The sequence below is a fragment of the Neoarius graeffei genome, chromosome 6 (genome assembly GCF_027579695.1).
Source record: "Neoarius graeffei isolate fNeoGra1 chromosome 6, fNeoGra1.pri, whole genome shotgun sequence".
NCBI classification, from domain to species: Eukaryota; Metazoa; Chordata; class Actinopteri; order Siluriformes; family Ariidae; genus Neoarius; species Neoarius graeffei.
In genome coordinates, this window is record NC_083574.1 from 12,266,774 (window position 1) to 12,279,548 (window position 12,775).

At 42.3% G+C, this 12,775-nt stretch overlaps 1 protein-coding gene across 5 annotated transcripts in view; it reads left to right on the forward strand.

Moving 5' to 3' along the window:
- The window catches only part of ube2q1 (ubiquitin-conjugating enzyme E2Q family member 1), a 67,219-nt gene that overhangs the window by 21,127 nt on the left and 33,317 nt on the right, over window positions 1–12,775 (forward strand). For all 5 annotated transcript variants that reach the window (XR_009654870.1, XM_060923330.1, XM_060923328.1 and 2 more), the window contains exons 2-4: window positions 2,418–2,522; window positions 8,753–8,875; window positions 8,960–9,016. Coding sequence is in view for 4 of the 5 variants with exons in the window: in XM_060923330.1 (XP_060779313.1) it covers window positions 2,418–2,522; window positions 8,753–8,875; window positions 8,960–9,016 (285 nt within the window). In the remaining variant the exon portion in view is untranslated. The remainder of the gene's footprint in view (window positions 1–2,417; window positions 2,523–8,752; window positions 8,876–8,959; window positions 9,017–12,775) is intronic.

A 12,775-nucleotide genomic window follows, 5' to 3' on the forward strand; every position in this document is an offset into this window, starting at 1 on the left:
ATGAGGGCATGGACCGATCCCTCGATTGTCGCGATCTCGCCATCGGAAACATCTTTATCCGCTTTGTGACAGGAAAAAAGAAGCCGTCGTCTTCCGCCCCGGACAGTCTTTGGCTTTCTGCAGCGGGATGACATCTTTAAACACCCAAGTGTCAACAGAAACAACTCGCAAACTACTTCTGTCAAAAGCTCCCGCGCCGGTGGGTGAAAGGTCATTCAGTCTCGAGAAATCTCGCTCGACAAGTCAGCTGACCTTGTATGTAACCTACGTCAAATCTCGCGAGAGCATTTGCGACAACTAAACAACATGGCGACTCGGTCTGGAAACCGCCAATTCGGATGGTTTTTGCACCGTCTGACGGTGTATCTACTATGATTTTGGAATATTTTTGGAGTAATTATAACGTATTTGATGTAGGGATGGCGAAAACTAAAAAAAAATCTTGACCGACCACCAAGCCTCATTAGCCGGTTAAAGTCGGTTAACCTATGAGTTTAACAGGGATGCAAACGGCACGCCTTTTGGCGGATGCCGCCTTTTTCACGGCTGAATCGTGCAGATCCTATTTTTTTTGGTGGGGGGGGGGGGCGTTGGAGCGTCTGAATAATTTCAACGGCATTTGCTTATTTAATAATTTTAATACAGAATTTACTCTGATGAAATTATTCAGACACTCCAGTGCCCCCCCTTAAAAAAAAAATCGGATCTGCACGATTCAGCCGTGAAAAAGTCGGCATCTGCACCTTTAGTTTGTGTGGAGAGAGATGATCTGCAATAACATGCATTGTTGGCTACAGACCGAAACATACTTTCAGAATGCACTGGCCAAGGCAGGACTACACTCGATGTGCCTTCTAATAATAATTAAAAAAAAAAACAGAATAGTAATTTGTAGGGCTGTAACGATACACCCAACTCACGATACGATTCGATTCGTATCGCGATTTTTGACCCACGATTCAATACGCCCACGATTTTTTTTAAAATGTTTTTTTAAAGTAGTAAATTTGACTTATTAACATTTACTTACTTACATTAACTATTTAATAACAAATAATTCGGACCACTGCAGAGAATGAGTAATATGTATGCAAAAATGAACAAATGTATATCCAAAGACTGTTTTATTTCTCAAAATAATACTGTTGAGCCGGAAGCTCTGTTTTTTTCGGTTCTGAAAAAGTCATTTTTCCAAATCGTGTAAATCCGTTAAGATTTTTTTTTGGGGGGGTGGCTCTCTCACTGTCTCACTCTCATAGGGCCAATGATTTTCTGTGATCGCGGAAAACAGATGGAAATTACGGAATTTTTATGGTGAAACGTTGCTCGCGTGTCAAAATGCAACTGCCGCAGAAGGCTTCCGCCCAAGCAGACATGCCTTCAGTGTTGCCAGATATTGCTAACGTTTTCCACCCCAAAATATGTTCAAAACCAGCCAAAAAGCACCTAAACCTGCCCAATCTGGCAACACTGCATGCCTTTCCGGTCAAGTGATTGTGATTGGCTTGTGGCACACCTAGCCAGCCAATGAGCTGCTTGTTTACAGATTCGCTCCCCGCGTCGCAACCAGAATGGCGACCGCTTAAAAGAAATGAATGCTCTGCCAGTGGCGAGTGTGGACGTTGCGTGACTCGCAGAAGATTGTCGCAGGTCGGCGAAAAAACGTCTTACTAATAGATATAAAAAAATAAAAGTAATTTAAGTAAGTTTAAAATGTAATTTAAATAAAAAGTAAAGTATTCATAAATTGAAGTTTGGAAGCGCCTCTGTTTTTGGGCTGAGGAGAAGTTTGAAAGGGTGTACCACGATTCTGCCTTGTATCGCGATACGGATCGTGGCTCTGCGTATCGCGATTTCGATACGCATATCGTTACAGCCCTAGTAATTTGTAAGCTAAAAAGCCTGTGTCTACACTTTTCTTTCGCCGAGTGGCAGCTGTCTTCAACTGGGGCGGGACATGACTGAATGGGTGTTTCTGATTTGTCAGCTGTCGTCCTTACACCGCATGGCATGCCCCAAGCGTTTACAACACAGAATTCCAGGTTCTCCGTTCCAAAATCGGCAGCTTCAAAACGATTTTTTTTTTTTTTTAACCGACAACCAAAAAAAAATTAACCGGTTGACGTTGATTCGGTCAACCACCGGTCAAACGGTCATCGGTTAACATCCCTAATTTGATGATCAGGCACATTGTCACGTGGTGTTGCTGGGATGTTTTCACGGAGAAAAGATCGTTTTGAGAAAGCTTGCATGTTGTGCAGTAGCATATTAGTGCATGGCGCAAGTGTGACTCTGGGTTCAATCATCTCATTTGCCGAGAGTAAGAGGGCGCAGCGCCCCTGTTCCCCGGTTTAGATGAAAGCATCATCTTGGCAATGTCTTGAAAAGTTCATAAAAATTTCTTGTCTTTCTCATAGGAATCCTATCCTTCAACGCCTCCATTATGGTTTGTGGACTCCGATGACCCAAGTCTGACCCAAATATTGGAACGCCTGGAGGATGTAAGAAAAGGCAATACTCTGGTGAGTGTTATTTTATTGTCACACATACACGTACAGTCCAGGGTGATGTATTTTTTATTTTATTTTATTTTTTCTTCCCTTCCTCTCCTGGCGTCCGAGTACTGGGTCAGGTGTGAGACATCATCCTCAAAGCAAAGAGGGTTAAAGGCTTCGCTCGCAGGCCCATCTGTAGCAGCTTAGCGGCGCTGGGGTTATTTGGACACTTGAAGTTCTAGCTCAAGCATCAGACTGAGACTCTCGCTTTCCTTCAAACTTTTGGCTCGTGGCAGCGTGGTGATTTATTTATTTATTTTTTGGTGTTTTTTCTCAGCACGTTAGTGCTGTGTGAAGCCGACGCTGGTGTGACGGACAAAAATATCCCTGCAGATATCGATTTCTTTTTAGCCCATGCTTAAAATAGTAACGTGTGCCGCATTGTGTTGTGATCCTGCAGTTAAGACACCGTCGTGTAGGTTTGGTTGTCATCCATGGGGCCTTAAAACCAGTGGCCTTAATTAATGACCGAACTGGATGCAAATAAATTTAACCATAAATCGTTTAAACACACAAAAAAAGTGGGTAGGAATTATCTACACGCATGCCTTCATGTGAAAGCGTGTATAATGTTAAGTTCGGACGCGCGTATCTAAAAAGAGCTTCGGAGATTGTATAAAGTTGCCTATAACTAGCCGTTGAAAAGAAGGAAGCGCGTCTGCGTGTTGGAGCGGACTAACCGGAAGGTTTTGTCCCTGTCGTATCCTCCATTTTGTCATTTTTCAGCTGTGTGAGCGTCAGCTTGTATCGCATTTCGTCGGCGCGATGAATGTAAATCAGCCGTGCTGCGAGCACGCTTGGGAATTTACGTGTCACCATCAGCACGCGAGCGCAAAGATCAGCAGTTTGTAGTTACGGAAACGTTTACATTGCTAAAATATCGATAAATGAGGCCCATTGTGAGGCCATTATTAAAAAATGTTCTGTTTCCGGTCCACCAGCCGGGTGAGTGCCGTTTGTGCGGTTGAATTTTTTTTTTTTTTTTAACGTCGGTTTTTTGACTTTTTTTTTTTTTTTTTTTTTTCAGGTTCGTAAATCTAAAATCGAACTTCACATTTCCGCATTCCCAGGGCTTTCCACTAAGGCTCATACTAGCCAGCCATGACAAATAAGTAGCCAGCCGGGGGGGAGTAAACACAAAATAAACTCCTGTGCACGCAGTTCCCAGGATTAAATGTATTTTCCACAGACCGTTTATTTATTCACTTTACTCAAATACAAAGTAAAATGGCAGTAAATCTTCTTTCTTTTCTTGCGTATTGCATCATGAGGCGTCCCTGGCTGGTAAATCTCTTATTTTCGATGCATGACACATTCACGCAGCTGAGCATGCTATGAATTAACAACGACAACAGTCTGCAGTGGGGCTACACAATTACACACTCAGCGAACATTTCTCCATTTGTGTATGAAAATACACTCCAACCACTCAGTTTGGTTTCATTTACAACCAACGGTGTCTTTTGATGCCAGCACGTAATTGAACGAGAGAAGACTAGTTTACCAGAGACAAAATAAGCGTTATCTCTGCTTCTGTTCCCTCCGACACGCTACTGCCTCCGCCGAGTGCGCGCGCACTCTGAACTGAATCAGCTCTGCGCATGCGCCGTGCGGCACAAAAAAACGGCAGCCACCATGAAGGAAGGAGATCCGGAGTTTTCAAACATTTGCTTAAGTGTGAAATCGCAAAATGGTATTCTAGCGAACAACAAAATAGTAAAGATTCAGAAAAACAAATCATTCAGTGATCATTTTAATAGTGTGATTTCATCCGAACTAGGCCTAACGCTCGATTTAGAACTACAAAAAGTCCGTGTGTCGGACATTTTAAGTACCTTTTGTAAAAGTTTTGCAAATGTTGCAGTCAGCATTTAAAATGCTAACTTAGTTTTTGTACAAGTTTCAGTTGATTAAACTGTCATTTTATTAAATGTGTCTGCTTTTGTAATAAAGTACTGAAAGAAAAAGCAAACACAGCATTGTGATTTCTTATCCATATATATATATTAGGGCTATAACGATATGCAAATGGAAATCGCGATATGCAGAGCCACGATCCGTATCGCGATACAAGAAGGCAGAATCGCAGTACACCCTTTCAAACTTCTCCTCAGCCGAAAAACAGAGGCGCTTCCAAACTTCAATTTATGAATACTTTTTTTTTTAAATTACATTTTAAACTTACTTAAATTACTTTTATTTTTTATATCTATTAGTAAGTCGTTTTTTCGCCGACCTGCGACAATCTTCTGCGAGTCACACACAACGTCCACACTCGCCACTGGCAGAGCATTCATTTCTTTTAAGCGGTCGCCATTCTGGTTGCGACGCGGGGAGCGAATCTGTAAACAAGCAGCTCATTGGCTGGCTAGGTGTGCCACAAGCCAATCACAATCACTTGACCGGAAAGGCATGCAGTGTTGCCAGATTGGGCAGGTTTAGGTGCTTTTTGGCTGGTTTTGAACATATTTTGGGGTGGAAAACGTTAGCAATATCTGGCAACACTGAAGGCATGTCTGCTTGGGCGGAAGCCTTCTGCGGCAGTTACATTTTGACACGCGAGCAACGTTTCACTATAAAAATTCCGTAATTTCCATGTGTTTTCCGCGATCACAGAAAATCATTGGCCCTATGAGAGTGAGACAGTGAGAGGGCCACCCCTATACCCCCCCCCAAAAAAAAAAAAAAATCTTAACGGATTTACACGATTTGGAAAAATGACTTTTTCAGAACCAAAAAAACAGAGCTTCCGGCTCAACAGTATTTTGAGAAATAAAACAATCTTTGGATATACATTTGTTCATTTTTGCATACATATTACTCATTCTCTGCAGTGGTCTGAATTATTTGTTATTAAATAGTTAATGTAAGTAAGTAAATGTTAATAAGTCAAATTTACTACTTTAAAAAAAACATTTTTTTAAAAAATCGTGGGCGTATCGAATCGTGGGTCAAAAATCGCGATTCGAATCGTGAGTTGGGTGTATCGTTACAGCCCTTATATATATATATATATATATATATATATATATATATATATATCCCTCCCGACTGAAAATTTTTTTGCTCACCTGGTGGACAGGAAACGGATTTTTTTTTTTTTAAGGATGGCCTGAGATCACAAAGCAGCAAAGTGAAATGCGTTGTGTGTTTTTCTATTTGATGCCTGCGCTGTAAATTGGGACATCTCATCTCATTATCTCTAGCCGCTTTATCCTTCTACAGGGTTGCAGGCAAGCTGGAGCCTATCCCAGCTGACTACGGGCGAAAGGCGGGGTACACCCTGGACAAGTCGCCAGGTCATCACAGGGCTGACACATAGACACAGACAACCATTCACGGTCACATTCACACCTACGCTCAATTTAGAGTCACCAGTTAACCTAACCTGCATGTCTTTGGACTGTGGGGGAAACTGGAGCACCCGGAGGAAACCCACGCAGACATGGGGAGAACATGCAAACTCCGCACAGAAAGGCCCTCGCCGGCCACGGGGCTCGAACCCAGGACCTTCTTGCTGTGAGGCGACAGCGCTAACCACTACACCACCGTGCCGCCAAATTGGGACATACTGGCTGTAAAAAAAAAAAAAGTTCTTCTCCAAATAGGCTTTCTACGGAAGCCGCAAGAGGCCCTTCATATAATTTTTTTTTTTTTTTTTTTTAAATTCACCTTGTTATCCCGAGATAACGACATAATTAATTCAGGATGTCGAGAAAACAACACGAACTAATTCGAGATCTCGAGAAAACAAGACAATTATTCCGTGATCTCGAAAAAACAAAATTATTTCATGATCTCGAGTCAACCCCTGATCAAAATATTGCCTTATTAGGTGATCGATTATTCCAGACATTCTAATGACCAAAGTTGCGTCTATACAGAATGAGAAATAGCCCCAAAGTCAGCATATCACAAGTCTCTTGGCGCACCTGAATGAACCATTTCTCAGCTGTTTACTCGAGATCATGAAATAATTGTTTTGTTTTCTTGATCTCGAAATAACGGTTTTGTTTTCTCAAGATCTCGAATTAGTTGTGGTGTTTTCTCGAGATCCTGAATTAATTGTTATCTCGGGATAACAAGGTGAATTTAAAAAAAAAAAAGGATTATATGAAGGGCCTCTCTCGGCTTCCGTAGCTTTCTGATGAATTTGTGAACATCAGGACGAGCCGCGGCACGACCCGGCACTGTGACGAACCACAAGTTTGCTAGATTATTCAGGATCAGTATCGAGTTTCCCGAGGCTACTCTCATAACACGCAGTCTAAAGAAAAGCTTTGCGAAATGGCGTGTGAACTAAGCGAGGCGAGGCGAGACGATCCCAGGAGTCGAGAAAACTGCTGATGGGGCGAACGCTGCTGCAGTCAAGCTCTTGAGACGTTTTAAAACCCCACTGTACAGCCTTTTAATTTTGTGCGCGGGCCAAAAAGAGCAGTTATTTAGACTACTCCGGTTTTATTCGATGTTATCTCAGTTTGTCTGGTGTAGACCATTTCACGTTCTTGTGCATCCTGGGGAAAGGTTGCCTGATGCTGCTGTGATGGCGTGATACGAGTAGGGGTCGACCGATAATCGGCCTGGCCGATATATCGGGCCGATATTCTGCATTTTTAGGGTTATTGGTATCGGCCATAATTTCCACCGATATGCCGATAACATGCCTTTTTGCAGTCATTTCGTTCCTAACGCGACTGTCACTGCACGTCCTTTCCTACACTCTCCTCTCTGAGTTCAAGAACACGGTCCCGCCCACCACAACATCTGATTTGTTTGGCACAAGAGATATAGCCAATCGACACGCGCAGCTAAACACTCTGAACTGTTTCAAGGCGCCCGTACGGGCACTCGGGCAGAATCGGATCCCACTTCAGGGTAAGGACGCGCTGCTTTTGTCGCAATAAGTCACAAACACACAAGTTGCAAAAGCACAACATCATTCTATGTTGACATTCTTCATCTACTACTCGTTAAAATTGTCCATTTGCATCTGTGTAGCCAGGCAAACTTAGCTTACGGAAGGAAGCACTTGAATTAGCCTACAACCAACTAGTCTCGCTGAAACTACATGTAATGTTGTCCATGGTAAGCAGTCCCCAGCATAACGTAGGCCGCAGTCATTTTTAAATCCCCGTCTGGAAACGTTGTGAATGTGTCAGTAGTTCTACTCGAACAGTAGAATGACAGCCACACAGAGAGGCGGTCAGGAGAAGACGAAATAAAACGTAGTGTTTGTGTTCTGTAGGCTAGCGCAAGCCTACTGGCTATTTGTTATGGTGATGAGTAAACTTCATGACGTGACTCGTGCTCAGAAAGCGCGTTGCACTTGTGTATGTTGGGTAACTTTATAAAGCGCTGTTTAAACATTTAAACAAGCCAGGTGTGACTAGTATTTATAATTCTTGCGCAAGTGATTCTCCTCGCTAGCGCTTCTGATTCGGAAAGCGATATACTCTTAAAGGAGCAGAGCCGTAGATGGTTACTTGTTAAGTTGTTACATAATAGGGAGTGATAGCCTACTTTGTTTGATTTTACTTTTTAAAAAATGCTGCAGGCAGCTCCCTACACTTGATTTGTTATTTAAAAAGTACTTGAAGTTGGTAAGTCTTACTTGGTTCTTAGTGTAGAAGAATCCAGAGTGTATTTTCATTTATTTTCCACTGAAAATGGTGAGCTGTAATATAGTAGGGAGTGATATTTATTTTTTTATTGGTGAATATTTTATTTAATTTCTCATTTTATTCTAACTAATGTTTGACTTTATTGTACAAATGCTGCTGGCATCTCCCTGCACAAAATTTCATGTTCAATTTTACAATTAAACATACATTTCATGGTTATGAAGGTCTGTGTCAGTGTGTGCTATGTTTAATTTCATGTGAATTGTAATGTTTACATTTATCGGTTGCACATATCGGTTATCGGCATCCCAATTCCATAATTATCGGTATCGGCCCTGAAAAAAAACATATCGGTCGATCCCTAGATACGAGCTGCATTACCCTGCGAAGAATCATTTGTCCATGAGCTCGGAAAATGAGCATCATTTAGCTGTGTTGAGACTTAAAAGAATCATCAAGAAGTCCTTTTTTCGCTTTCATTTACAAGACAGCTTGTGTTTCAGTAAATAAGCATAGCGACTTAATTGACGATCACTGAAACGTGTGGGTTTTTCTTTTTCCTCTCCCATCTGGCAGCTCCTGCAGCAGCTGAAGAGGCTGATCTGTGACCTGTGTAGGCTGTATAATCTACCTCAGCATCCTGATGTAGAGATGCTGGATCAGCCTCTCCCTACTGGCCCTGTCAACCAAGAAAGAAAGGTACGCAGCCCTGACGAAAAAGCTGAACGATTGCAGTGAGTCTTGTTTTTATTAATTGTGGCTTTTTTTTTTTAATAAATGCAGCATGGTACTACAGATGAAGTAACTTCAGAGGAGGAAGAGGAAGAAGACATGGGAGAGGTGCAGTTGTTTTTTTCCTTTTTTTTCCCCCTCCCCTTTAAAGTACCTCTCAAAACAATTTAATGGCGCAGGAGTCGATTTCTTTAAATTCCTTACTTGTACAAATAACCTGGAAGATATGAAGAATATGACGAACAATGGCGGCCTTTGCAAAAGTTTATAAAGTCTGTGAGAAACCCGCTGAGATGACTGACTTCCTGTCCGGATAGTTTGTATTTGGATACGCTTCCTGTCAGGTGTTTTATAGACACTATGTGGCGCTTCGTGACAATGCGAGAAAATGGCGGTGTGAACTTAATGAGGTTTAAAAAAAAAAAGGGCTAATCTTAATCTTATCTAACGCACCTTTAAAGGTGCAGTGGTTGGTTGTTTGTTTTTATGCCTCGCTTGTACAAATAACTCGAAAGCTATTTCGGACATGGTTTAAAGGAGGAGAAAAAAAAAGCCCTCATTCAGCCGTCGCCTTAGCCACAGTGTATTAAGTCACTGAGAGAACCTGTTTGGATAACTGACTTCCTGTCCGGATTGTTTGTATTTGGATACGCTTCCCATCAGGCATTTTATAGTTGCTCTGTGGGCCATTTAAGATCCTGGGGGGTGTGGGGAGGCGGAGCTTTGATGAATGTAGGTGGAACCATTTGAAATGTCGCACTTTTTTGTGTGGGGGGGGGGGGCGTGGCAGAGACTGGGACTAACCTAACGCACCTTTAAATCATTTTTATGAATAGCTCCATAATTGTCATTTAAAACGCGAGGGCGTATGAATCTAATCGGTAAACGTGATCGAATGGTACGCAGAGCTTTATATCATTCCAAATCGCTCGCTAGATGGCTAAGTATTCGTAAAATATCTCCCGTTTGTCCCAGTTAAACATGTGCATGGTCATTGACTCGCAAGGTCATATTTCCTCAGGACTGATTTAACACTTAGCCTATCCTGTCAACTTTTATTTTTAATAAATTATAGACAAAACATTTGGAAACCTTCTGGAAAGCCTTCGAGAATTCCTCCTGAACGAGGAGGTAAAATGAATTTCTTAGTCGAGCGAAATGAGAACATGAGGGGCTCTGAATATTTTCTGGACACTCAAACTTTTTCATGAGTTTTCCCATTATTTAACTCGCCAGCATGAATTTTCTGGGAATACAGCATCATCTTTCGCGAATGATCCTTTGAATTCTCAAATCTGATTGGTCAGCACTGCCACAAGAGTCTTCATGTTCTGGTTTCTTAACATGACAAGCTGTGTGTGTGTGTATTTATCAATGAATGTATTTTTGGTCTTAATTTCAAGAAGGGTCAGAGAATGACTTTCTTTGTACGATAACAGGAACTAACTTTTTTTTCCCCATGGATGTTCCGCATTATTAATTATAAATGGACAATCATTAAATGCCATTCTTAACTCGACAGGGTTGAGAGCTTCACCAGCGAAGCTCAGCAGGTTTAGAATGAGTAGGTCATGTATTTAGATAAATACCTTTGAGTTTTTATCATACAAGCATAATAAACAGATTGACAAACTTTACACTTTCCTGTGTGCCCACGATATTATAAATATTATAGTTTTTAAATTACCTAAATTAGATGAAACATAAAACTTATCACAGGCGGCACGGTGGTGTAGTGGTTAGCGCTGTTGCCTCACAGCAAGAAGGTCCGGGTTCGAGCCCTGTGGCCGGCGAGGGCCTTTCTGTGCGGAGTTTGCATGTTCTCCCCGTGTCCGCGTGGGTTTCCTCCAGGTGCTCCGGTTTCCCCCACAGTCCAAAGACATGCAGGTTAGGTTAACTGGTGACTCTAAATTGACCGTAGGTGTGAATGTGAGTGTGAATGGTTGTCTGTGTCTATGTGTCAGCCCTGTGATGACCTGGCGACTTGTCCAGGGTGTACCCCGCCTTTCGCCCGTAGTCAGCTGGGATAGGCTCCAGCTTGCCTGTGACCCTGTAGAACAGGATAAAGCGGCTAGAGATAATGAGATGAGAAAACTTATCACCTTACTCGGTCACACAAGTCAGAGCGCTGAGCACCCACTTGCGCATTTATAAAAGACTACTGACATGGTAATGGCATGATAATCACTTTCACTCTTTCAGTTTCGATTGGTTTCTCTTTCGCGGTGGGAACGCCCACCGTAAACGAGATTAAATCTGTTTAGGGGTGTTCACACGGCACATATTTGCATCGATGCTGCACCGATATATTTTGTTGCGATATATCTTACACTGGTGTAAATTTTGTGGAGCGTTCACACGTCACAAACCTGCTTACTAGAGAGAAGCGTGTTAGCACCGGTGCAGCTCCACTTGCGTTCACACGGCAGTTTTTGCGACCGTGCTATACGATCGTAATAATGCGGAAATGAAATATGCACATGCGTGAAAATGTACTTCCTTTTCCCGCTTGTCATGGCATCACCAAGCGCCAGGAAAACGACGTGGATGAAGACACCAGTGTTGCCAGATACTGCTGACGTTTTCCAGCCCAAAATATGTTCAAATCCACCAAAATGCACTTAAAACCGCCCAATCTGGCAACACTTGAAGACACGCAGTTCTGTTGTTGATATTCGCCATTTTGGAAGCGCAAAATACCAGGATGCAAATTATGCAATGCTCGTATGTAATCAACTCTCCTCACGCGTAGCGAGTCTACCCCTGTAGCGTTCAGACGTCCCATTTTATATCGGTGCTGCCCCGCAAACTAGCATTTACTCCGGAGTAAATTTCTTAAACCACCTCCCGAGCAGGGTTAGATTTGCACCGGTTTAAGCAGCTTTCAGGGGCTACACCGGTATAACTTTGTACCGTGTGAACGCTCTACCGGGGCAGCCCCGGTGCGACACCGGAGTAAAAGTTGCCGTGTGAACACCCCTTTAGACACAGTTCAGGCTATTTGGAGGTAAAACTTGTTGCGAGATGGCATACAGAATTTATGCGCTTTGGATGATTCAGGACAGCGATTCAGTTCAATCTTGAGCACTGCAACACTAAGTGCCCCCCCCCCTCCTTTTTTTTTTTTTAATTTGACTTTATCCAGCCAAATATCAACTCAAGTAAGTGTAAATATTTATTACGAGCAGATCGGTTGATTATGCGTGCACTGCAGTGCATATACAGGAAAAACGACTGAGCAATTTTTCCGGAGTTAAAAGTATTTTCCTGCAAGAGTTAATTTTGCTCGATTTTGAGTTTGGTGTGTAAAATTTGGCATGGGAGCAAAATTAGAGTAATTGTGTAACAAAGTTGGTTGTGGCTCTGAACTTAGGAAAATAGTACAAGAGTTAATTTCAAGACTCACTGAAGAGTCAAATGAAGCTGTTGTAAAAACCGGTTTTAGAACGGTGTCGGAATGTGTGTGTGTGTGGGGGGGGGGGGGGACATGACCTTGCCCATTGGGACGAACCGTTTTGATCACTTGACCTGACGGGATTAAGAGTTGGCAGTGGGAGGGGGTTTCACTCTTCTCATTGAATGGAATGGAAATTTTTACCCTTCTCATTAAATACCCCCCTACTGCCAACCCTTTATCCCAAAACAATAGGACACACTTTTTTTTTTTTTTTATTTTTTTTTTTATTGATGGTTAGTTAATTGTCCAAATTAATGGAGCACATTTAAGTTTGTGCTTGATGCATTCCTAAAACTGAACAGAATCGCCTCAAGTGACCAAAGTGGTTCGACACAATAGGTAAGGTCATGTTTTTACACACATTCAAACAAAAACCATCAGAACGCAAGATCTAAAACTGCGTTTTACAA